The sequence below is a fragment of the Ambystoma mexicanum genome, chromosome 5p (genome assembly GCF_040938575.1).
Source record: "Ambystoma mexicanum isolate Mex_15411 chromosome 5p, UKY_AmexF1_1, whole genome shotgun sequence".
Classification (NCBI taxonomy): domain Eukaryota; kingdom Metazoa; phylum Chordata; class Amphibia; order Caudata; family Ambystomatidae; genus Ambystoma; species Ambystoma mexicanum.
The window spans coordinates 823,687,955-823,713,049 of NC_090930.1; the positions used below are offsets into that span (position 1 = coordinate 823,687,955).

The 25,095-nt window shown below is 46.4% G+C and overlaps 1 protein-coding gene across 3 annotated transcripts in view; it reads right to left on the reverse strand.

Moving 5' to 3' along the window:
• The window catches only part of DPY19L1 (dpy-19 like C-mannosyltransferase 1), a 2,006,077-nt gene that overhangs the window by 682,898 nt on the left and 1,298,084 nt on the right, over window positions 1–25,095 (reverse strand). For all 3 annotated transcript variants that reach the window (XM_069613244.1, XM_069613243.1, XM_069613242.1), the window contains one exon: window positions 18,839–18,906. In XM_069613244.1, the coding sequence (XP_069469345.1) occupies window positions 18,839–18,906 (68 nt within the window). The remainder of the gene's footprint in view (window positions 1–18,838; window positions 18,907–25,095) is intronic.

The window sequence follows — 25,095 nt, forward strand, 5'->3', positions numbered from 1 at the left end:
GTCCGTTGCTCAGTTCCGTTTTGTAGCATAAGAAAATTCATGCCTGAATTGGTTATTGACCTTGAAGGAGTGTAAGCTGCAACCACAAGGGAAGTATCACTGCGGGGATGGATGGGAGGGGGGATAAGGAATACGTCGGAGGAACATCCCGTCGAAAAAATGTTACAAAGTAAGAAGTAACTTATTCTTCGAAGGGATTGTGTCCTACGACGTATTCCTTATCTTTGATAGACTCCCATAGCAGTGGCATGTAATAGGAGGTGGGAGTGAGAATGTTACGTATCCCTTTAGAGATGGACCAACTGTAATACGGCCTTGCCAAATCTGGTCTCTTGACTAGTAGAGGAATCCAGATTGTAAAATTTTGTGAATGTATGTGCGGACGACCATGTGGCAGCCGCACATATGTCTCGGACCGGTACCCCTCTTTGGAGAGCCGAAGAGGCTGCGATACCCCTGGTTGAATGAGCCCTGAGATTTTGGGGTGGCTCTTCCCCTGCCAGTTTGTAACATTCCAGAATGGCCAAAATAATCCACCTGGAGATGGTTTGTTTTGTTATGGGTAGTCCCAACTTGTGACCTGAGTATTCTACAAACAGTTGGTCTGCTTGCCTGATCCTAGCCATTCTGCTGATGTAAAAGCTGAGAGCCCGCCTTGGGTCCAGCCTATGTAGCCTTTCCTCCTCTTTCCCCGGATGGGGAGGAGGGTAGAACGAAGGTAAGGTAATTTTCTGAGTAATATGAAATTCAGAAGCCACCTTTGGGAGGAAATTAGGCGTCATCTGTAGGACAACTTTGTCCTTGTGGAAAATTGTATGTGGGGGTTTACAGGAGAGAGCTTGTAGCTCGCTCACCCTCCTAGCAGATGTTAGTGCTACTAATAGGACAGTTTTAAGCGTGAGAAATCTCAGCGAACAAGAGTGAAGTGGTTCGAATGGAGTGCCCATTAGGAAGTTTAAAACTAAATTTAAGTCCCATAAGGGAACCTGGAATGGTTTTGGAGGATAAACATTAGTTAATCCCTTGAGAAATTGTATCACTAGAGGAAGTTTGAAATACAATGGTTCCTCCGCAGTGCGCTTGAAGATAGAAAGCGCTGCGAGATAGCCTTTTACAGTGCCAACTTGAAGGCCTGAGTTTACCGAGTAGAAATGATAACACCGTTGGTGTACCACATGAAAAAGGGTCCATATTCTCTTCCCTACACCAGCTGCAAAATTTGTTCCAAATTTGTTCCAACGGCAGCGGTATAAAGACTTTGTTGCTGGCCTTCTGGCCAAAACCAAAACCTCCATGACGTCATCAGGGAGATCCCAAATCCTTGTACTTCACCCTTTCAGAAGCCAAGCGTGAAGGTTGAGGGTTCTGGTGTCTGGATGGAGAACCTGACCTCCCTTCTGCGAGAGAAGATTCTCTTTGAGTGGAAGACGGAATGGAGGGCAGATGGACATATCTAGAAGGTCCGGGTACCACGTTCTCCTGGCCCAATCCGGGGCAATTAGGATCATGGTTTTCCGGAATCATCTCAACCTCCTGATCATTTGAGGAATAACGGGGACTGGTGGGAACGCGTAAAGGAGTGGAAACTCCCAGTCCACTACGAACGCGTCTCCTAGAGCTCCTCTCGGGGGAAATTCCCTTGAACAGAACAGATCACACTTCCTGTTGGTGCTTGTGGCAAACAGATCCCCCTGAGGGGTTCCCCAAAGGGCGAAGATCTCTTGAAGGACTTCCTGAGCTAGCTCCCACTCGTGGGAGACTGTGCTCTGCCTGCTCAGAGCGTCCGCTGTCAAGTTCTTCTCTCCGGCTAGGTGGACTGCCGATAGAGAGATTCCTTCTTGGATTGCCCAAAACCAGAGCTGCATCGCCTCTCTGCACAGTGGCAGTGATCCTACGCCCCCTCTTTTGTTGAGGTAGTGCATTGCCACCATGTTGTCCATCATTATCAGGAGATTTCTCCCCTGTACTGATGGCAGAAAAAGCTTTCAGCGCTAGTCTGTTCGCTCTCAGCTCCAATAGGTTGATGTGTAGTCTGGACTCCGATGGAGACCAACGACCGCTGATGGTCAAGTCGTTGGCATGGGCTCCCCACCCCGTGAGTGAGGCGTCTGTGACTACTGTTATCTCCAGCCATGGTTGCCAAAACAGTTCTCCTTTCAAGATGTTCTCTGGATAGGCCCACCATTGAAGGCCGCGGGCTACCTTGTCCGGAATCCGGGGGAGATCTGTCATTCTCCCTGAGAATTGCGACCACTGACTTCTCAGTGCCCACTGAAGAGATCTCATTCTCAGGCGAGCCTCTGGCACAAGGAAGATTCAGGATGCTATGAGGCCTAGCAACCTCAAAAAGTCAAAGGCTGGGAGACGTTGGGCATTTTGAAACTTGGTGACCATCTGTAGAATATCTTGAGCCCTCAACTCTGGTGGCAAGGCTTTTCCCAGGGAAGTGTCCAGGACTGCTCCAATGAACTGGAGTCTCTGTGATGGTATCATCTGTGACTTCTTTAAATTGAGGGAGAAGAACAGTTTGTGAAGGAAGTGGCAGACATAATCTAGCTGGGCCTGGGCCTGTTTCAAAGATACAGCCCTGATCAGCCAATCGTCCAGGTAGGGGTAGACGTGGATCCCTTCCCTCCTTAGACTCGCCGCCACTACCGACATCAGCTTGGTGAAGACCCTTGGGGCGGAGGTCAGTCTAAATAGCAGAACTCGAAATTGATAGTGAGAGTTGCCAATTGCGAACCTCATGTATTTCCAGTGTTTGAGATGTATTGGCACATGAAAATAAGCATCCTGAAGGTCTAGAGATACCAGCCAGTCCTGAAGTAGGAGGGCCTGAAGGATCTGAGAGAGAGTTACCATCTTGAACGTGTCCCTTCCTGAGGAATGTGTTCAATTCTCGTAAGTCCAAGATCTCAGTCCTCCGTCTTTCTTCGGTACTAGGAGGTAGGGGGAATACCAACCCTTGTTCCTCTCCGCTGCAGGTACCGGTTCTATGGCACCTTTCTCTAGCAGGTCTAGAATCTCCTGCAGAAGGAGCGGATCTGGAAACATCAAAGAGTTGTTCCCCGGTGGATGAGTCGGAGGGGTGTGCAGAAAAGGTAGGCAGTAACCTTGGGCAACTGTCTCCAATGCCCAAGCATCTGACGTAATAGCCTGCCATTCCGCCAGATGTTGAGTTAACCTGCCCCCTGGTAGTGTCTTGTGAGGAGAGACCTCAGAGGGGTTTAGAAGCGGCTCACGCAGATGCCGATGGTAAAGAGGCACCTGCTGCTGCGGCTTTTGTACCTTTAACCCATCCACCACGGGTGAATCGTTTTTGGCCCCTCTGGCTGTCCTCTGCCTTTTCCGAATGCGGAATAAAAGTGAAAGGACATAACCCTCCAGGAGGTTCCTGAGGGGCTATTTGGAGTCTGACGGATTGCAGCTCCGAGAGATTTTGCTGCTGCCTTAGATGTTTGTAACTTCTCCGTCAAAGGGCATATTCAAAAGTCTGGCCTGTACATCTGGAGCAAAACCAGACTTTCGCAACCACGCAAATCTGCGGATTGTAGTACTTGCAGCCATGGCCCTGCTGATACTGTCAGCAGAATCAATGCCAGTTTGAAGGGCCTCGCACATTGCATCTTTCCCATCTTTAATGATGTTTAAAAATGCTTCCCTTTCCTCTCCTTCCGGGAGACAGTCAGCCGCAGATGAAGCACACTCCCAAAGTGTATGGCTGAATCTTGCAAGCGTGCAAGTGGTGTTAATAGATTTAAGCGCCATGCTACATGCCGAAAATACTTTTTTTGACATAGCGTCAAACCTTTTATCATCCCTGTCTTGTGGAATAGTAGGGTATGCAGATCTACTGTTTGATGAAGTTGCTGCTTGTACAACCAAACTCTCTGGGGTTGGATGTTTGCTCAAATATTCAGGGTCTGAAGCAGATACCCTGTATTTGTCAGATAGTTTCTTGTTAACTGCCGGGATAACTTCAGGAGTTTCCCAATTAGCAGAGATTTCTCTTTGCAGTGCAGTATGAAAAGGAACAAAAGGATCCTCCTGTGGACCTTTAACTAAAACGTCAGTAAGGTCATCCTGCTGAAAAGAAGGTGAAGGTGTAGACCACCCCATGAACTCTATTATTCCGGCCATCGGAACCCTATAAGGGGTCTCAGCATGCTCCCAGGGTCTGGTGTAGCAAATTCTACTTCTGGAGAAGTATCTAAACCACTTGCCTCATGTAAAGAGCCTCGAAGATCCTTTAACCTGTTCTCTTCAGACATAAATTCCTCTGGTATGGGTGTAGGGTATGGTTTAGAACCCATTTCTAGAGCAGAAGGGGCCAGATTTGTTGTCACCGGTTGAGAAAACGTTGAAGTTGTCGACGTGGAAGTGAAAGGCTTTGACAAACCCCTAAAAGGGCGTTGAAAAAGTTTGAAGAGACCTCGAAGTACTCGAGAGGATCGGAATCCTACTCGGAGTCATCGAAGTTGTCGACGGCATCCTTGAGGTCATGGTCGAAGTCCTCAGCACCTCTACTGACTGAGATTTAGTGACAGTAGTAGGTCTGTCTTTTATCGGAGTCGACAGTGGCGTCGAAGACAGTGTCGATGGAACCGATTTATGTGTCGATGGACCCTTCGATAAAGGCGTTGATGACGCAGATTTATGAGTCGAAGAAACCTTCGACGACGGCGTAGTCGATGACGCAGTCTTACTGCCTTTACTCGAGGGTTCATGACTCTCTCAGGCAGTTTCTTTCGCCGGGTGCAACGACTCGCAGCATTTTGATTTTTCGGGTCTTTCACCCAGGGTATCACCTTTAGCCCTCTCCGAGGGGTTCAAGGCCGCTTTCTCGAAGACGCTAAGCATTTTCTTACGGAATTCCTCCCACTTAGCTGGAGAGCTGTGTTTCTTGGGGCAGGTGACCCTTTCCGGGGAAATAGAAGAAGACGAAGAAGAGGGAGATCTACAATGCCTCTTTTTCAAGTGTTTCGAGCTCGAAGACTGAACCGCTTCGGGACCTTGAACGGGAATGTTTCCTGTGACAGCGAGGAGACGAATGTCTCGACTCTGCCGAGGAAACTTTCGAAGGAGTAGACGTTTTAAGAGTCTTACCTCTTTCTAGCTTCCCCTTAAGCTCCTTCAAGGCTTTCGCTGTCATGGACATAAAGTCCTCGCATTCTGAACAGTGATGCTCCGATGCAAGGCACCACAAACAGATCCTGTGAGGATCCGTCAACGACATTTTCTTCCCACAATCGCGACATCTTTTGAGCCAGAATGTGGAGTCGACGGTTCGGATGAGAAAGCCATCAAATAAAGATGTTATCTTCGAGGAATAAGTTGAATCTACTTGAAGAAAGAACTGAGCGACACGATTCCGAGGCCCACGAAGCGCAGAAAAACAGAACTGAGCAACGGTCGCTGCACAAGTCCATTTATATGCACGATGACGTCGGCGCCGAGACGGTGGCTGTCGAGGGACACCAGCTCGAGGGACGTCGACGCGCAGCGCCCTCTAATGAAAAAAATTCCAAGGCCAGCAAGCTGGGATGTAATCTATCAAGATAAGGAATACATCGGAGGACACAATCCATTCGAATGAGAATGCTCCCTAACACTTGGACACCTGCTGAAGCCCGCTGAAGTCGACATGCGCCGGGGAGGAGCATGGCGTCAGAGGACCAAGTACCTATGGAAAAGAAAAAGACACTGATAGAAGAATATCCGGGGAAGAGCGCGTGGTATTACATGGCCGAAGCCAAACCCAAGAGCGTTGGTGACTTCGGACCGCTTCCGTCGACGTTGAAAAGGGGACTGAGGAGTGGCACCGGTGGGCGGAGTCAGACGAGCACATGCTCCCAGGGCCGTGCCCCGCGTGCCTCTAAATTTAAAGGGGAAGAAGATTTTTCTGGTGAAAAGGGTTCTGTCTCCTGTCCCTCGCAAGGGACACCCATACAGTATGGAGAAAAGGGGACGGGACGTAAGAGTAGGTGGAGACTTCATCTAGACCAGTTAGGGGTGGCAGGTCTCATGCCACTAAATTTATGAAAGATTTGGGGAATGTGTATATGGAGAGTGCAGATATTATCCAATGGTTGGAAGCAATTGAGATGGCTTGTGAAATCAATGATGTTGACTGACAGGATAGGGCTAAGTGTTTGTTAAGCAGAGTACCTCAGACTGGTTATGACTATTCTGAAACAGAGTGTGGAAGAAGGGGGTCAGTCAGTAGGAGTGCAAGACAATTGCTTTGATTGCGAAGTTTGGCAAGAAACCTACCCAATACCTTAAAAGGTTCAGGGACTATAAGAAGAGAGAGAATGTGTCTTGGGTTGACTGGGTGAGTTCTGCGCATATGAACATGATGGGGTGGATTGATTGTTATAGGGTGAAAACTTGTTGAATTTTCCACCTTTTGTTTTTTTTAGCCTTTTTCTGAAACCTGTTCACTAAAGCTGTGTCAGTACGTTGTCAGTACATGGGACTAATGGCTACACAGACTACTGTACCATATACTTGTTTGGCTGAAAGTAATGCAGGAACCTAACAGCCTGAAGAAGGAAATGAGAATCTCTCTTTAAGAGAATATGCACACTTAAATGGGACGAGTGGTGGAAGCTGGAGAGGCAGTGAGTATCCTATGCCAGGGAAGCCAGATGAAGGAGGCACACCAGAGAGAACAGTTGCAGAGCCTGTGACTTTCCAAGAGTGGCTGAATGCCAGACTGAGATGTAGCATATCCGACAACGGAAGAACCGTTGTAGTGCAGGAAAGCAGAGTCCTGCTGCAGGTGGTGGTGAGGCCACCCCTCTACTGTGGTGGGCAGAGCCACAAAGCAAACACGCCGAGACCATCCGAAAAGTCAATGGGAAGCGTGAGCAGCTTCCAAGCAGTAAAGTCTGTAGAATGACGTAAGGGAAGCCATGAACGGGAAAACAATAAGCACAAAGAACAAGAGAGTCATGGAGAACACAAGTATCTTCCCAAAAGCCAGGTCTGTACATGGCAGAAGGACTGCCAAGGATGAGGGCATGACAAAGAGAAGAAAGGAGAAGCCCAGTACCAGAGAAGAGCATCCAAGCGAATGCAAGAGTCTGAGACATTTCCCAGCCTGCAGAGAGTTAACGGGGAGAACGGGAGAGGTCGTAAGGGCAACAGAAGACGAGAAAAGGAACTTGTCCCAATACTCATGAGGAGTTACTGAATGTAAACTTAGGTAATCGGAACTGTATAAAGCTGAGACGGAGGGGATTGAATAACCCTGTCTGAGAAGTCTATGAAGGGTCCAAACCAGAATCTAATAATAAAGGGAAAATACTATATGGGCAACAAGCTGCAAAGACAGGAAACAAAGTCTTGTGAAAGAGAAAGACAGCCAAACTTGTCAAATACAGAAAGTGGCAACAAAGAGAATCCATAAGTGGGGAAATTTCAAGTGGGCAGAAACCCCAGCCACGCGGAGAGAGCCTCGATCAATAGACTGTGGGAGGTCTAAAACCTCCAACCAACAAGTGAGGAAGTATCACGAGGAAGGTTTGCATAAAGACTTTGCAAAAGAGAATATCAAACCCAAGAATATTGTGGAGGAATTACAAGCGATAAGAGACTATTATTAAAGGTCATACTAGATAAATTGCAACGATATTAAAGACACTGCTACAATGAGGCTGTCAGAAAAGACTGGTACATCAGGAGATTCAAGCCAATATCCTCAGATTGTTTAGGTTTAGTTTTAGTGGTAGGGTCAGGATAGAACTAGATTTGGATTGAGGACTTTTCATTCTTTGGGACTTCCTGACGACAGACTAGCAACTTGTTAGGGAGAATTCTCAATATGTGCTAATTTCCCTTACCTTTTGAGACCCCCAGCAACTTTGCTGGATTTCTAGGATTTTATTTTTTTACCTGGAATGAGTGTTTAGTCTTTTTTCCCCACTCTTTCATGTATTTTGATGTGTGTTTTACTTTTGTCTTCTTTGGTTATGGCGTCTTAAACAAACTCCACGGCATCATCGTTTTCTATGTGTCAAACAGCACCTTCAGTGCAGTGGCACAGAGGTGTCTTTCAGACTCCCCAAGGTTTTAATACATTCTCTGGGACTACCTGTCTCCCAGAGCATGTAAAGTTAAATTGACTTTACTAGTCTCTTTAAATGTACTGACCCAGAACACACTATCTTCCTATAGAGTGCTGGAGGGGTTGCCTAGCTTCCCTCGAGTCAAAACACTCAGGTAACAGTCAAAGGTTACACTTTCCTACTTTAAATGGCTGGTGGCAGTGGTTTAGATCAAACTACCATGATTTTCCCCGACCGCTAACAATGGTAGCTAAAAATCAGGTCAGCCATGTTTTTCAATATGGCGGCCAAGACCTATCTGTAAAAACAGACTCCGGTCATCTTTTTTTGCCATTTCTTTTAGGAAAGGTTCTTCTTGCGTTTGTCTCTGCGTGCCAAACCAGGTTTGGTCCCTTTGTTCGTTGGCATTTGGCGGGCTTCAGTGCTGAAGCCCTCCTATGGCGCTCGAGTGTCTGGGGTGGACAGGATGTGAGGGAGGTGCCCGAAACTCCCTGTGCTTAGTCTCCTAGGAGACCTGAATGCACTCTGGCATGATTGGCCGGCTGGCTGTCCGGCAAGGACAGCCACCCTGCTGTGTGAGTGACAGCCAGCCTGGAATGAATGGGGGAAAACTGTTTAAAAGCAGGTCTCTGGGACTTGGAAAGCAGAGTCGACCACTGGAACGAAAGAACCGAAGGAGAGGAAGGAAGAGGACTACTGTAACTCCTGGACGACTGGTGAAGCCCTGCTGCAGGTCCGAATTGCCTGAAACTCTGACAACAGAGATGCCCTTCAAGGTCAACTTCTTCCCTTGAGTTTGGTGGGAACAACCAACTCGCAAGCCACCTGGACACCGTCCCCATCTGGTCGAATTTTCATCAGAGTGCTGTTGAAAACCGGATAGCCAGAGGGAAGGAAACCAGCTCATGGACTTTAAGGCACTCACATCTTAAACCAATGTCTTGCTACAGCTTTTGGCCTCTTCCCTGGGCAACGCAGGAACCTTCTGACGTCCTCCTTCTTGTCCCCACGACTGAAGCTCAGGAACAGCGAGATCTGCTCGAACTGCCAGGAACAACTGCCTCAGCTACAGCTTTCTTCATTGACAAGGTACTGTGCAAACGCGGTCCGGAAATCTTTTCGGCCATCAAGAAAGTGCGTGAACCTTTCCTCAACTACAAAGGCTTGCCCTTCCCGTAACATTCGTCAAACTCTTCGCCTAGCCAAATCCTTTAAAAATCGGTGGCAAAGACTTAACCGTTACTTACCAGAACTGTGCTATCCTATACAAAACACCCTCAACCATTGACTTTGGCCCAGGCCTATTGAGAAGAATTGATGGTTATATTTAACTGAAACCCTTTGCCCTGCCTATGAATGTATTTGGGCTTTCTATTCTTTTAACCTTGTCTTTTCCCTCCTTTATTAAGTATCTGAAGTGCCATTTTGCTCCCACTTCATTTTGGAGCTAAACTTGTTCATTTACTTACCCGTTGGATTTTTGTGGTTTATTAGTGTGTGATATTGAGCTGCTTGTGCTAGTGTAATGTTTTCTAACTGAGTAAATAAATGTATATTCTTTTACCAAGAAACCTTGAGTAAGTGTCTACTAGAATCACTGTATTAGTTGGTCCTGTGTGTAACTTGTTCTACTGCTCACTCAACTCCAGAGATGAGTCTGGCCGCTTAGCCACTGCTACCACATAACTGTGTAGTACAGGCTTGTACCAAAGGTGAAATTGTACTGACACTTGTAGTCTTAATTGCCTGTAGTGTTCCTCAAGGGTACTGCAGGTGATTCTGCCTAACACACCTTTAGTTCCTTTAGATAGGTAGGGAAAATATATAGAATACGGAAAGCTAGGCTGTTCTCTTATCTAAATAAAAGTAATTTGGGAATGTCCTCAAAGAGTCAGATTCCTTCTTCCAACCCACAATAGAGCGTAGACAGATGGCATTTCAGCACTTAGACCGTAGGGGTCAACATTCGATAGCTACTAACCTGGAGCGGAAGGACACCTGGACTAGGGAGGAGAGTGTTACAAAACGACAGACACAGAGACGGCCATAGGGCCAATTAAAGATTCTATGAAAATCCTTGAACCGCCTCAAGAGAGTACTTGGAGGAGAAAAGCAACAGAGGAATGAACAGCAGCACATGGGATTTAACCCTGTTACTATTGCATCTTGGGATTCAACCCTGTTACTATTGCATATTGTTGGGATTGAACCCAGTTACTATTTGCATCAAGAATTTTTGACTGAGAACTAGAGTGCGCGCCTGACCTTTTTCATTTCTCTACATGAGTTCCAGGCTCTAGAGGCTGCAGGACCAGGGTTACCATGCCCCACTGTGGAGGACCATAATTATGGTTTTCCCCCCCTCCCCCAATCATGGGTAGGAATTGTGTTTTTGGAGCGGTGTTGGTTCCTGGACACCTGAAAAGACTGAACTGTGTCATCACTACAGATACCAGAATCCTTTGAGACTGAAATTAAAAACTAATTAGCAACACCTGAAAAGGTACACAGCCTCCCTGAAGATTGTTTGAGACAAGAAAGTACTTGGAGGAGAAAAGCAACAGAGGAATTAACAGCAGCACATGGGATTCAACCCTGTTACTATTCCATCTTGGGAGTCAACCCTGTTACTATTTGCATCAAGAATGTTTGACTGGGAACTAGAGTGCGCGCTTGACCTCCTTTTTTCATGTTATGTAACTAGTTGCTCTCTTTTCTTGGGCAGTAGATGTCTCTATGTTGGTAAAGTCAAGCATGAGGGTTAGAGATTTTGAAAACATGTAGTCATATGAAGAACATATAGTTGATCTCCTCATTCATTCCTCCTGGCACCATAGTGTCCAGAGGCTTCATCCAGAAGGTTTCCCTTTGATCCATTCTTCTCGCTATGTATTCATATTTACTTCTCTTCACCACTGTTTCCACAATCTGAAATCGGATCTGTGAAATGTTGTGTTTCTTCTCGGACCAATCTCTTGCAACGGCAGAGTTAGGGTTTCAGTTCCCGATGCATGACCGGTCTTCATTCCATCTCAGTTTAGCTGCTCTTCTAGATTGTCCAATGTAATACAGCCCACAAGGGCAATTAATCGAGTAAATGATGTTTAGGGTGTTGCACATCTAAAACATGCATCAATTCCTAGGATGATTTATAAGTGAATTGTATGCGTGGATCAATGGTGTTAGTGTAGGTAAACAAAATTTCAAGACTCCCTCATGTGTCTGTCCAAATTTGAAATATATATTTTTTTATTTATTGTTTTATTTCAACAAAATGGTCATAAAAGCAGTTCACAGAAAAGTTAAAAAGCACATTAGTAACATCATCACAATCGCTAAACTCATAATTTCTCCACTAAAATTACACAATCAGTGCTTTACCTTAAAACCAAATAAAAACAGATCAACATTATACAGACAATAGCAGCTCGTACAGAAAGATGTCTTTACCCCATAGCACTGTTCAGCAACTTAGCCTTCCTTGTATGCGTGGATCAATGGTGTTAGTGTAGTTAAACAAATCATCAAGACTCTCTCAGGGGCCTGTCCAAATTCCAAATATATTGGGTATAGAACGTACCCAAGGTCTGATGTAATTGCGCCATACTACATGGTCCAATATGTGATCTTTCTCATATTTAAACATAAAACAATAAGCGTATGTGCCCACATACGCCAATTGTTTAAATTGACATGTGCCCCCACATATGCCAATTGTTTTCTTTTTAAATATGAGAAAGATCACATATTGGACCATGCATTATGGCGCAATTACGTAAGACTTTGGGTATGTTAAATCGATTATATATTTGGAATTTGGACAGGCTCACGAGAGAGTCTTGAAGATTTGTTTACTTACACTAACACCATTGATCCACGCATACAAATAACGTATGAATCATCCCAGGAAATTATACATTAAACACAAGAAAGTGCCTTCACAACAAATATCATTCGGAAAACAACATATCGAAATAACCTCCTGCATAGGCTTATCTATTGACTGAAAAAGTTAAAATGACTAGCACCCCACCTTTAGTATATGTATCAAAATTTTCCATCCAGAGTAATCAGATGAAATCTGTGATTATGAAGAACTGGAGAACACTGACTTGTGACTCAAGGGTGGAACATTTATTTAAGGAATTACTCATATTACTCATATTTCTCGGGAGGATAGCTCCGGGGCAACACGCTCACCTCGGAAGCAAGACAACATGGTGCAACACAGGTTCGATCTTCGGGTCCGCGCTTAGAAACCTCTGGGTATTACCGCGCTTAGAAACCTCTGGGTTTCAAGTGTGTTATAAATAACCAATTACATTTACATATCAAAGAAGCACTCTTTTTAGAGACTGATTAGTCAGAACAAAACCAGAATCTCAAAAATTGAACACGACACACACAGGACCTACCTGTGCTTACACTGTAGTAATTGTGGGTTTGTGAAAATGGGCAATATAACCAACCACCCTCGATCGGGAGGGAAGATCAGGATACATAGCTTTGCCACGTGCAACACCCAAAACATCATTTACTAGATTAAATGCCCTTTTGGGTTGTGTTACATTGGGCAATCTAAAAGAGCAGCTAAACTGAGATGGAATGAACACTGGTCATATACAACAGGAACTGGAACCCTAACTCCGCCGTTGCAGGACATTGGTTCGAGAAGAAACAAGCCATCTCACAGATCCGATTTCATATTGTGGAAACAGTGGTGAAGCGAAGTAAATATGAAGATATAGCGCGAAGAATCGATCAAAGGGAAACCTTCCGGATCGAGCGTCTGGACGCTATTGTGCCAGGAGGCATGAATGAGGAGATCAACTATATGTGCTTCATATGACTACATATTTTCAAAATCTCTAACCCTCATGGTTGACTTTACCAACATAGAGATGTTTTTCGTACCAACAATTTATAATAAGTAAGCCATGTGAATTGCTTGATACGAGCATTGTCTTCCTGCCCTGCATGACTGTATCCACAAAGAATGATGGATATGGAAATGTAAATGAACAAGCCATGTGATTTTCTAGACACAAGCACTGTCTTCCTGCTCTGTATCCACCAAGAGGCTTTCACACAAAAGGATCACTAATACAGTATGTTATCCACTTGTTTACCTCTACCCATACTCTCTGTTCTGACAGGCAGCGCGGGATGCGAGGCGTCAGTGACATCATCACGTGCTCACGCATGGGACGTTGTGACCTCATGCAGTAACCAAGGGATACCTAACAAACATCAACCAGTGTTTGTATGCAAGACAACACCATCACTTTAGCTTCCTACCAGCACGCTGGGGTAAGTTCTCGACCAATGTTTCCGTACATTCTATTCATTGAACCTTTCTGCATGTATCCGACACTGAATACTCTATTTTTGTGTATATCAGGGTCTGTGATGGTACCGCATTAAGATTTTGCAACAACTGCCCAGGTAAGGGCTGCGAGCCACCATCTGCATTATAATCTACCTAAATGACAGGACAGTATAATGTAACACTGCAATCTGGCATTTTCCTATTTCTGATTTCCTTCACAGATGCATGTATAGGCATTGCACAACTGGTATTCCTTTAATATATCAATGAAGCTATATTGAACTGTTAAAATGATATGCATAATTTTCCAGGGGATAAATTGCCTTGATTTATCATTCATTTTTTTCTTTCATCTTTTTTTTCATTTTGCATTATTTGATGTATCTGAACCAACACCTTGCGGGTATGTATCTTATTTGCACCTCTATGTTGTACATGTTTCATGTTGTGACATTAACAGTGTTCAGCCAGGACGATGGTACGACATTCCGAAATGCATTGGCACAACATTGAATACTGATCAGATTGTCAACACCTTTCACGAAATGAGAATTAAAAAGACATTTGGATGTTTTACATATGGTCAATCCTTGAATTTATTCATACAGTTATGAATCTACAATATCACGAAAGTTGTTTGAAACGCACAACAAAAGTTGCAGCTTATATATACAGCATATTGAGAGCACCCGGCCAACTGAGTGGCCACGTCCAGTTTCTTTCTACATTTGTTGATTCTTGTGCTATAGGATTCTCTTCGCCGAGTAGCTCCATTGAACCCATCGAATTTTGTAAACCAAGTAGACTTTATAGACTCAGGATTTGTTATTTTCACCAATTGCTTGTGGCCACCTCATTTCATACAGATTCTCTGTGACTGACCATGCAATTTTAGAGAATGTATAACTGTCTGTAACTCTTAAGAGTCTTGGTAGGATGATAGCAGTTCAACAGCCACATTCACCTCTGCATCAAGATCACTGCGTGCCAATCCACCCAATTGGTCTGCATTGTATTTATTTTTTCAAAGATAAATACAAAAGGAACAAGTTACTTACCTGTAACTATTTTTCGCCAGCATGGGTCTGGCATGGGTTCACATGCTCATGAATATTCCCCGTCAGGCCGGGAATACTCAGTGAAAGAAAAACTGTTTCACTTCCACTTACAAACTGTATTTCTCCTCTAAAATAATCACTGTCCTCTGGATCATACTGGCCCCGGCAAATGACAGTCCTCTCCCTAAGCCCCTCCTCTGGTAGCCATCTTCAGATTTGGCAAGCACGTAAAGTGGCAGTATGACCAAGAAGAGCCACAGAGGGGTAGGAGGGAGGGTTTGCATGTGATTCCATGCCAGACCCATGCTGAAGAACAATAGTTACAGGTAAGTAACTTGTTCCTTTTGTATTTATCTAGCTGGGCTCATCGTCTCCAGGGAATGAAGGTCACATTCCTCATTAGCAACTATTGTAAGCTATTCTATCACTATGGCAGGCACCTAGGAAGCTCTAAGACCGGCACAGGGGGAGGCTTAAGATCATGCTGACCCACACATTCTTCTCTCATTCCATATCGCACTATCCGCACCCAATGTTTCCACCCTCGCTCTGGACTATTTTATGGTTGGTGGTCTGGCGTCACCTACTAACATGGAATTTAGGGGTCTTGTACTGGGGCAGTTTTGGGTGTCACAACTCCTGGTGAGCTGGGTGGGGGTCAGAGGTCGGCTTTTGGCCTAGCTGTGATAAATGTGCATGGTGAGGCGTCTGGTGCTATCTGACAGCCTTGCAGGGAGCATTAGTATTCGCAACAGTTATGGAACAAAGAAAAGTCTCTATGGGAGTTAGCAGCGTGGGTCTCTCGATCCTCTTTCCTCAGTGCTTGGGCCTGTACAGGTTTCTTCATTGGGCCTGTGTTCACCTCACAGCCATGCGGGCCGAATGGTTCTATCATCACTACAAATAAATGTGCTTACTTATATGCGCGCACTGAGTTGATACATCTGTAGTTCATGTAATATTGTGGTTGTGCAGAGTTTCTTAGCACGCTACCCTCCCCCCAGTACGTTGCACGTGTATCTATGGGATTTGCCTCACTCTAAAGCACTTTTGGGGGTGGGAGAGGTTCATTTCCTGTAAGGGAATTGGGGGCAGAGCTGTTGGAAATGGGACGGGAACCCCTGGGGGCTCAGGTGGGGGGCCTCAGTGGGGTTTGACGGGGGGGCAACATCTGAGGTACCACATCCCTAATCAGATCCTTGAGGTACCCCCCCATCTGGTGTGACCTCATCAGGGTTAAGAACTGCTCAAAGACGCTATCCTTGAATGCCACCTGGTTCGGACGAGGAGCCCCACCCTCCAACACTCTGGGCCCTTGTAGCTGCTCCCAGCCTTACGGGGATCTAAGGGGAAAGTTCAAAATCCCATGGAACTTGTAAGAGTTAACCCAACAGCTGAATGGCATAGTTGTAACCCTGGGAGACCATTCGACTGAGGCTTGCTGGACCCCGGCAGGGAACGGGTTACTGGCACCCTGTGCGGCCCACTCTGAGGATGGAAACCGTGTCCCCCGAGGCCTCACATCAGGACCATAATCAATCTGTGCTGGTTTCGCCATGTGCTTGGGGGCTATCCTGTTGAAGACTGCCTGGGATCCTATCTTCCAGAGCAGAATCTGGCCTGGAAGGTTCTGCCACATGCCTGGCTGACATCTTGGGGTTCAGCGCCGGGATCTGTGGAGGTATACATGGGTACCCACCCGGTCTGGCACTGAAGAAACCATATGGACCTCAGAGGTGACTCTGGGACTCTGATCCTCGACCTCAGAGATGGCTGGTTAGCCCTTCCGCCCTCAGAGCAAGAACTGGTAGTTGATGTGCCCTGAAAAGATGCCTCTGCCTCCTCCTTTGAGCTAGAGCCAGAAGGCCCATCGCACCCTGGTGTGGTGTTAGAGCTATTGAGGCTCTTGGAGGAAGACCCGGGAGGGCCCCTGAACCCCTCTGCACGTGCACTGGTAGCCTTCACGGCCTCGGGCCTACCCTCTCCCAATCGGCGTCCCCAGGAAGGAATCGCTGTGCTGGGGTGCATTGTTAAAGAGGTAACTACCCTTGTTGTGCTGCAATGCCTTTGAGACCAAGTCTTTTAGATGTCCTGGGGGGGGGGGGGGAGGTGTTGAAAATCTCCAGCAGGATAGGCAGTTTGTCAGAACGCAGAGCGAGGGTGCTGCACAGTGCGCACACGTCCCAACGGTGGTCGAATCTGAGGCACTCTAAACCAAGTGCATGGGGGTCTGATGCCGAGAAGGAACGGTCGCACGAGGCACACCTGGAGAAGCCTCCCGCGACCAACATGTGCCAGAGAAGGCAAGGCACCAAAGAGGGGTGGGGATTAAAAAAGTTAAATATGCCCAAGTACGCAAAGCTCAAAAAAGATGCCAGCGCAAGCTGCCAGGTCCGTTCCTGTCCGATCAGAAAAAGGGAATGAGGCGAGGCGCAGGAGGGCAGGGCCGAGTGGGCGTGCTTACGCCCGGGGTCACGCCCCCACACGCTATACTAAATTTAAAGGCAAAGGTCACATTTGTTACTGTCAATAGGCTTTGGTACTGTCCCCGTGCCGGGGGATGCCCCATAAGGATGGAGGAAAGGGGACGGGATGTAGGAGTAATGAGTACCAACTATAGTTGGGTGATATTGTATGTTAATATGTTCTATGTAAAGCTTAGAGGCTGAGCACCTGCTTCATTTTTCCCCAAGCCCGCCCTGAAATCCCCCTAGCTGACTGCAAACAATAGGGAGACATGCTGATAAAACGAAGGAGCTGCTTCATCACCCTTTTTAAATATAGTCACAATACGCATGCTACACCAGCTTGCTGGCACTTCCTCTGATTTCCATATAGGATTAAAAACTCACACCAATACAGGGCCCCAGAAAGGCACATTACTTTTAAATAACTTCTGAGTTTTGCTGAGGGAGTAATCAGATATCAGGAATTATTCTGTGTGCCAGAATATCCAAAGGCAATTTCCTGCTATTTCGGCAACTAGCTGCCTTTCCCCCAATGCATTGCACTTAACCTTACTCAAAGATGTTTTTGCAACATTGCAGGCGCCGACATAATTCTGATGCTGCCTCTGCTAATACACTGTTCTGAGGTGATGTTTTTAGACATAACAACAGCTGTTTTTCACTAGGGGGTAGACAGGTGTATACCATTCTCCACTGACAGGTTGCTTACTCTTATGGTGGGGACACGGTCTCTGTGTTTCCACGTTTTTCCTTTTTGAAAGAAGTTTTTAATTTCGCTCAGAAAAGTTTGATAAAGCATTTATCTCCTGTGGTACCGACAAACATGATGATGGAAATTGTTTTCAGAAAAAAGGGCTTTCCATCGTTGTGCTGGTGCTTTTATTTTGAAGATGAAGAAAATGATTGTCAAGCTGTTGAAATCAGAATGTTTGGAATTAGGTCAATAGCAGAGATTAGAAACAATGGGGGAGGTGGATCAGTGCCCAGGAACGAAGGCTTTAAAAGACAGCAAAAGCCTATTCTCCAGTCCCATTGCCGGTGCCTCTCCTAAAGGCTGACATTTTTCTCCCTGCCTTCCACTGCTTGTGCAACCAAATATAGAATTGTCTTACTTCAATTGAGACTTGTGTTTTGTTGTTATTTGTTTTTTCACTTTGTTTTTTTCATTATATTTGCCTCTTCTTGGTACTCCACCTGTCTTGTCAAGAGGATTAGATCCAATAGATATCGTGGCATTCATTGCATTAACATTGGGTTGACAAGGGGAGCTTTAGGAATAATATTAACCCCCGTCTGTTCTGAAAACCCATGGCACAGCGACACCCTCTATCCTATGATTTATATTCCACTGCTTCTACCTCATACTTGTACCTCATACCCCTTAATTACAATCCAGAACCTACTCACCTGCTATCAACAGCACCCACTTAGATCATCTGGCTGCCAACTATGCCCTCAGCAGCCCCAGGCACACTCTGCCAGCCACAAGGGAAATAGAAAAGGGACTCATAATGGGAGAGCCTTTTAGTATTTCACAGGACACCATCTTAGTGTGTAGTGTGCATTAATAACCACCAGAGGGATAGCAGCCTGGGCTTACTCGGACAGTATTGGCCGTGAGCCCTTGGAGGCTCTCTCTTTGCTCTGTGCGATCACCTCTGGCTACTGAGCTATTACCAGAAGGGTAAGGCAACCACCGGCAGCCACTATAATTCAATTATTAACTTCGTAATACATCATAAATTGATTTGTCATTAGACATATATAAACCTGGATAATGTACATTTGACAAGGAAAAATGCATAACAGTTGTACAGGACTAACCTCAATTGTTTGAACCATGTCGAGTATACATTAATAATAAAAATGGATGGTCAAAGTTTAAAAGTCTGTGAAGGAGGACATATATACCTTTCTTCAAGGGCTTTGTATGACTGAATTCGTGGTTGTTGGAGCCAAACTAAGATATTATTGAGCGTCTGCAAACAAAGAAAGGAAATGTTTAGTTAAAACATAAATGCACAACCAAGGAATATGTTTTTGACATAGTACAAAAACAACTTTTCTCCAGTTGCCTTTAAGTTCAAAATAGACTACCTCAGATTCAGCATATTCTATTCTATTCTATTGTATTGTGCTTATAAAGCGCCAAAAGCTCTCAGGCATCCAGTCGCTATAACACGCTAACATAAGAAAAAACAGAATACAAAAATGCAGACCAGGAAATACTAGGCTAACAGCTTGGTCTTGAGAAGCTTTCTAAATGTCAGATGGTTTTCTTCCTTCCTTAAAGATTCTGGAAGCTCATTCCATGCTTGTGCGACCTTCACCGGGAAGGAGCGGCCATTCCCCAGACTCTTAAAACGGGAGATCCTCATGGTACAGGCCTCTGTAGAGCGTAAAGTTCTGTTGGGTTTGTAGATCTCCAGCTTCTCCTTTAGATACTGTGGTGCAGACCCAAAAATACACTATGCCCCAGTGTCAGTAGCTTAAAAAGAATTCTAACTGCCACTGGGAGCCAGTGAAGTTCTCTGCGGGCCTCTGTCACAGAGTCGCTCTGCAACATATTATAGAATATAGGAACTGCTTCGGTCTGCAATTGCTGCAGTGTATAAATGCTTTCCTTACTAGCTCCCCCTAGTAAAGCATTGCAGTCATCAATTTGTGATAATATAATGGCACGTCCCAACTTGGCACGATTTTCTCTGGATATCAAAGGACCGACCAATCGCAGAACCTGCAGGTAGTAAGTGAAATTTCTAACAAAGTAATCCACATTGAACGTGGCCTCCATAACAGTACCAAGGGTTTTCACCTTCCCAACCAACCAGTACAAGACCTCCATTAGTGTGAAAGATTGAAAATTCCTGTCCCAGGTACTTCTCAGGACTGTTTGAACCTATAAATCATAAGCTCGGTTTTACTGGCATTAAGGCATAGCCCGTTACTAGACATACCATTTTTTTTAAATCAACTTTATTTAGTTATCCAAGAGCATAAATTACATACCTGCATGAATTGAGAATAATAAACAATGGCCTTGCCCATGTCCTCCCCTTTTGGTCACTCCAGTCTATAAGGTCCGATTGCTCATGAGTTTTACTTATTAGAACTCCCACCTACCCCCAACATAATCTCAAAACATATGGGTGGAATATTATCTTCCTCTGCTTACTTAGATATTCTCCAGATTGGGTCGCATTTTCAAATAACCGAAATTTTGCGGAGTAGTCTAGGCTTGAAATACATCTGTTCTTTGTCATCTGTGAATTCATGTAATGGCATCCAGGTGTTCAGGTACCTAGCAATGGAACCATGGGCTAATGCCTTCACTTTTTCCATGGCCATCACTCCACATAGCCTCACCCACCACATAGCTATTACTGGCCCCTGCTTGTTCTTCCATGCTTGTGCCAGGGTGATTTTTGCTGCACTCAGCATGTGAGTAATAAGGGTGGCTTTATCCCCGAGCTCGCATAGCAGCACTCAACCCTTTCCCCCAGTAAAACTACCACCAGGTCCCAAGGCAGATGTGCCCCCGTTATCTCCTTGATATGGCTCAAGATCTCCTTCCAGTAAGTCCCTGCCACTGGACATGGTCACCACATGTGGATTAGATCCCCAGATTGTCTGCAATTTCTCCAGCAAAGTGTGGGGTACCCCAGGTTTATGGAATGCATGTGTGCTGGTGTCATATACCACCGCAGGCAAAGTTTGTATGCTGCCTCTTTTATTAAAACACATTTGGAACTTTTGGCGGCTCTGTGCCAAATTCGACTCCAGGACTCCCCGTCTACTGGCTTTCCCACATCTGCCTCCCACCTTTGCATGTAAGAGAGGGATTCCTCTAGGTCTACCACCCCATCAGTCGATCCGATTTCGATACTCCTTTTCGGGCTGGCCTTCATGTATTGTGAGTTCCAACCCTACTGGGTTACTCGTTGCTCCCTCCCGGACCTTCGTATTTGAGATCCAGTGTCTAAGCTGAATATAATGAAATCGCTCACCCTCCGGAATATCAAACCTAGCCTTGCAGCCCTCAAACGTTAAGGGTGTCCCGGTTTCATAGAGATCCCCCAATACCAAGGTGTTCTCCCGCCCCTTCCAGTGTGTCCAAAAGCCAGACTGCATCCCTGGAGTGAAATCAGGGTTATGAGCGACCGGTGCGAGAGGACCGCCCCCCCGCTTTTACCTTTCTGCCCCTTAGTGCTTTGTCCCAGTACCATAGTGTGGCCTTAGTTGCTTCCAATAGTGCGCCCCCTTTACTTCTGTGTCTCGCTGCTAAAAAGCCAAGCCCATCGGTTCTGGTTTTCTCTAGGTGGCCATTGTAACACTGGTGCGACCTGTGCAGCCCATAGGTACCTACAGAGTTCTGGAACCCCCAAGCCCCACGCCCCCCCCAGAGCCTGTGGCCTAAACAGTATATTCCTGGGAACCCTCAGTTTCTTCCCCTTCCAGATGAAGGACATCACCTCCCTTTGTAGTTTTTGGATTGCTGGACCCGGGTTGCGTATTGGAAGAGCGCCTATCACATACAGAAACCAAGGGAGCAGGGTCATTTTAACCGTTGTTATCTGTGCCAGCCATGATAGGTCCTGCATGTACCAGCGCTTCAGGTCTCCTGCCAGAATTTTCAGTAGGCCCGGGATATTAGCCCCATATAGTCTCTTGTATGTGGGAGTCAACTGTATACCCAGGTATTTCACCGATTTCTGTTCCCATTTCAAAGGGTATCTACTCTCCCATTCTGGCACCTGTGCTACCCTCTCTGTGATGTTGAGTGCCTTAGATTTAGGGTAATTAATTCGGAACCCCGAGACCTTTGCAAACCCATCGAGCAGTTCTATGACCCTTGGTAGTGAGTGTGACCTGTCCCTCAAGAACAAGAGGACATCGTCCGCATAGAGAGCTACCTTTTGGGCACCTCCAGCCCCCGCCTACACCACTTGGATTCCCGGCTCTTTTTCGGGCCCTCTGTACTAACGGCTCCATGGCCATAGCAAAGATGAGTGGCGACAGCAGGCACCCCTGTCTCGTGCCCTTTCGGATGGGTATACTATCTGAGAGCCGCACATTAACCATTAGTCTTGTGGAAGACTGTGTGAAATTAGCCATCACCATTCGGGTGAAGATCGGACCACACCCGAATTTCTCAAGGGTCAGTTGCAAAAATCCCCAATGTAGGCTGTCAAAGGCTCTGGCGGCGTCCAGCGCTAATTCCGAGAACCGCTGTCCCATTCTTCGTCCCCAATCTATCGTGTCTATGGCTCTGGATGTTGTCGTAGGTGTGCCGCCCTTTCACAAAGCCTGCTTGGTCCGGGTGAATTATCCCTGGGAGGACCCTCGCTAACCTTTGGGCCAGGACAGTGGAATACATTTTGGCATCCACGTTTAATAACGAGATAGGGCGATAGCTTGGGCAGTCCAGCGGATCCCTATCCGTTTTTAGCAGTAGCACCGTGGTCGCCGGGCTCATGTTTCCGGATGTTCGCCCTGTGTCTCGAATGTAGTTAAATAGTTTTGTCAGGGGACCTACCAAGATAGCCCTAAATGTCTTGTAGTACGCAATACTTAGCCCATCTGGGCCTGGGGATTTATGCCCTTTCAATGCCCTTATAACCTCCCCCACTTCCTCTTCCGTTATGGGTGCTTCCAGCATTTGCCTGTTCGCTAAACTAATTCGCGGCAAGGTTACCTGATCCAAGAATGCCGTCTGTGCTTCCCTCTCCAGGTCTTCCCCTTTCAAGTTATCCGTATAGAATGAATGCATAACCTCCTCTATTTCCTCTTCCCCCCCCCTCACCAAATCTCCCTCCCGGTTTCTAAGCTGGACTATGCGATTCCGGAGTTTCTGTTGTCTCAATTTGGCTGCAAGGAATCGGTTGGCTTTACCCCCATTTATGTAATAGAATTGTTTGGTCCTCACGATCAGTTGCGCGGCTTCATCAGCCACATGGGCTTCTGCGACCACCCTAGCTTTTTTATATTCCTGCCATGTTTCTTGTGAGCCCTTATCTCGATACTCTGTCTCGGCCTTAGCTACCTTAGCTTCGATGTCCCGCTTCACCTTTTCCCGTATTCTAATATAATTTGCTGTGTGTGTGATTAATTTGCCCCTCACTACTGCTTTACTGGCATCCCAGATCGTGGCCCAGTTTACTCCCAGAGTGACATTTTCATTGAAATAATTAATTAGGGCCTGCGCTATGCCCACCCGGAGAGCCAAGTCTTTCAGAAGCACCTCATTTAGGCGCCATGGTTTGCGAGATCGCTACCGTGGGTTGATAGGTTCCAGTTCTAGGAGAACCGGCGTGTTGTCCGATAGGCCCCTCACGCCAATTTCCAGCCCCGTGACTTGTGGGACCAGTGTATCCGAGATGAGCACCATGTCAATTCGGGAGTGGCTCCTATGTACCGGAATAATGAGTGTATGCTTTTTCTTCCGGGCGGAAGAATCGCCACGTTTCTATTAGGTGTAGCTCCCTCATGAATCGTGCTAGGTAGGGCCTGTCTAAACATGTGGTCATTGGTGGTGGCTGGGAGGGTTTTGTCCATCGCCGCATCCATCACTCAATTAAAATCACCCCCAATCATGATCTACCCTACTCCCCACTGAGCAATCATGGGCAGCAGTTTCAACAAGAAGCAATCCTGCCCTTCGTTGGGGGCATAAATCAACACCAGCGTGACCTGTTGCCCCATCAGTTTCCCTCCCAATATTAAGTAGCAGCCTTCCGGGTCTTTCTTTATAAATTGTTTCAAAGTCAATCCCTTTCGCCAGCAAGATGCCTACTCCCCGTTTTTTTGTCCCACTAGAGGCAAAGAATTGCCTAGGGAAGGCCCTGTGCCATAATCTATGTTCATCTTCTGTTAGTAAGTGTGTTTCTTGCATCCATACCACTGAGGCCTGCATATCCCTCAGCCTATTCATCATGGATTTCCGCTTGACTGGCGAGTTAAGCCCCTGGACATTTAATGTGACAAGTGTTAAATTAGCCATCATCGTATCCTGATGCCATGCCTATCATGATGCGGTCAAGCCCGTCCTCCCTTCTGGATGTCTTGTATGTGTTGTATATTGTCTCCACCCATATAACGTAACTACTCAACTCCCCCAGCCCCAACTCCCCAACTCAAACTTCCCCATTGAACTTTCGCTATAGTGTAACCAAAGCACTTCACCGGGTCCCTTATGCACCCGGGAAATTTGGGAACCAGTTCCCCTCTTGGTCCCCCACCCCTTCTTCAGATATTGTTGAGCTTCTCTTTTCCTTTTTCCACCCCCTACCCCAGCGAATTGCACACCCCAGATCCCAGACAACTCTTTCGGGTCTCAGCCTCCAGGTCCCAGACTGATCACCTCCGTGCTGTAGAGTTTGATTCATGTGGGATTTGGTACTTTAGCTTCTTTGTTGAGGCCCCTCGGGCGGGGTCGTGCAGGTTGCCATTGCTCCTTCCCAGGCCTGCCTTCTTCCTCCCTGCTTCCAGATGGGGTACTTTCTTTGTCGTTGCTTTCATTACCTTCCTCCCCTCTCATGAGGTCCTCCATTTCCTCCTCTTTCATGATCGTGAACCGTTGCCCCTTCCATTCAAAGCGGAGCCCGGTCGGGTATACCCACCGGTAGTGAACCCCCCCGGTCCGTAGCCAATCTGTGACGACCCTCAAGCGTTTCCTTTTGAGGAGGGTAGTCTGTGCTAGGTCCTGGTATAATAGTATAGGAGAAGACCGGAATTTTATGGGTTCTTTCTTACAAGCAGCCTTCATAAGGAACAAGTTACTTACCTGTAACTGTTGTTCTCCAGCATGGGTCTGGCATGGATTCACATGCTCATGAATATTCCCAGTCGTCAGGCTGGGAATCCTCGGTAAAGAAAAAATCAGTATCAGTTTCGTTTCTGATCTGTCTTTCGTAGTAGTAACCAAGCACTGATCTCTGCGTCATACTGACCACAGCCAATGACTGCCCTCTACCTAAGCCCCGCCTCTGGCAGCCATCTTCAGATTTGGTAGCACGTGAAGTGGCAGTATGACCAAGTGAAGAGCCGCAGAGGGGTAGGCAGGAGGGTTCGCATGTGAATCCATGCCAGAAACATGCTGGAGAACAACAGTTACAGGTAAGTAACGTGTTCCTTCTCCAGCATGGGGTCTGGCATGGATTCGCATGCTC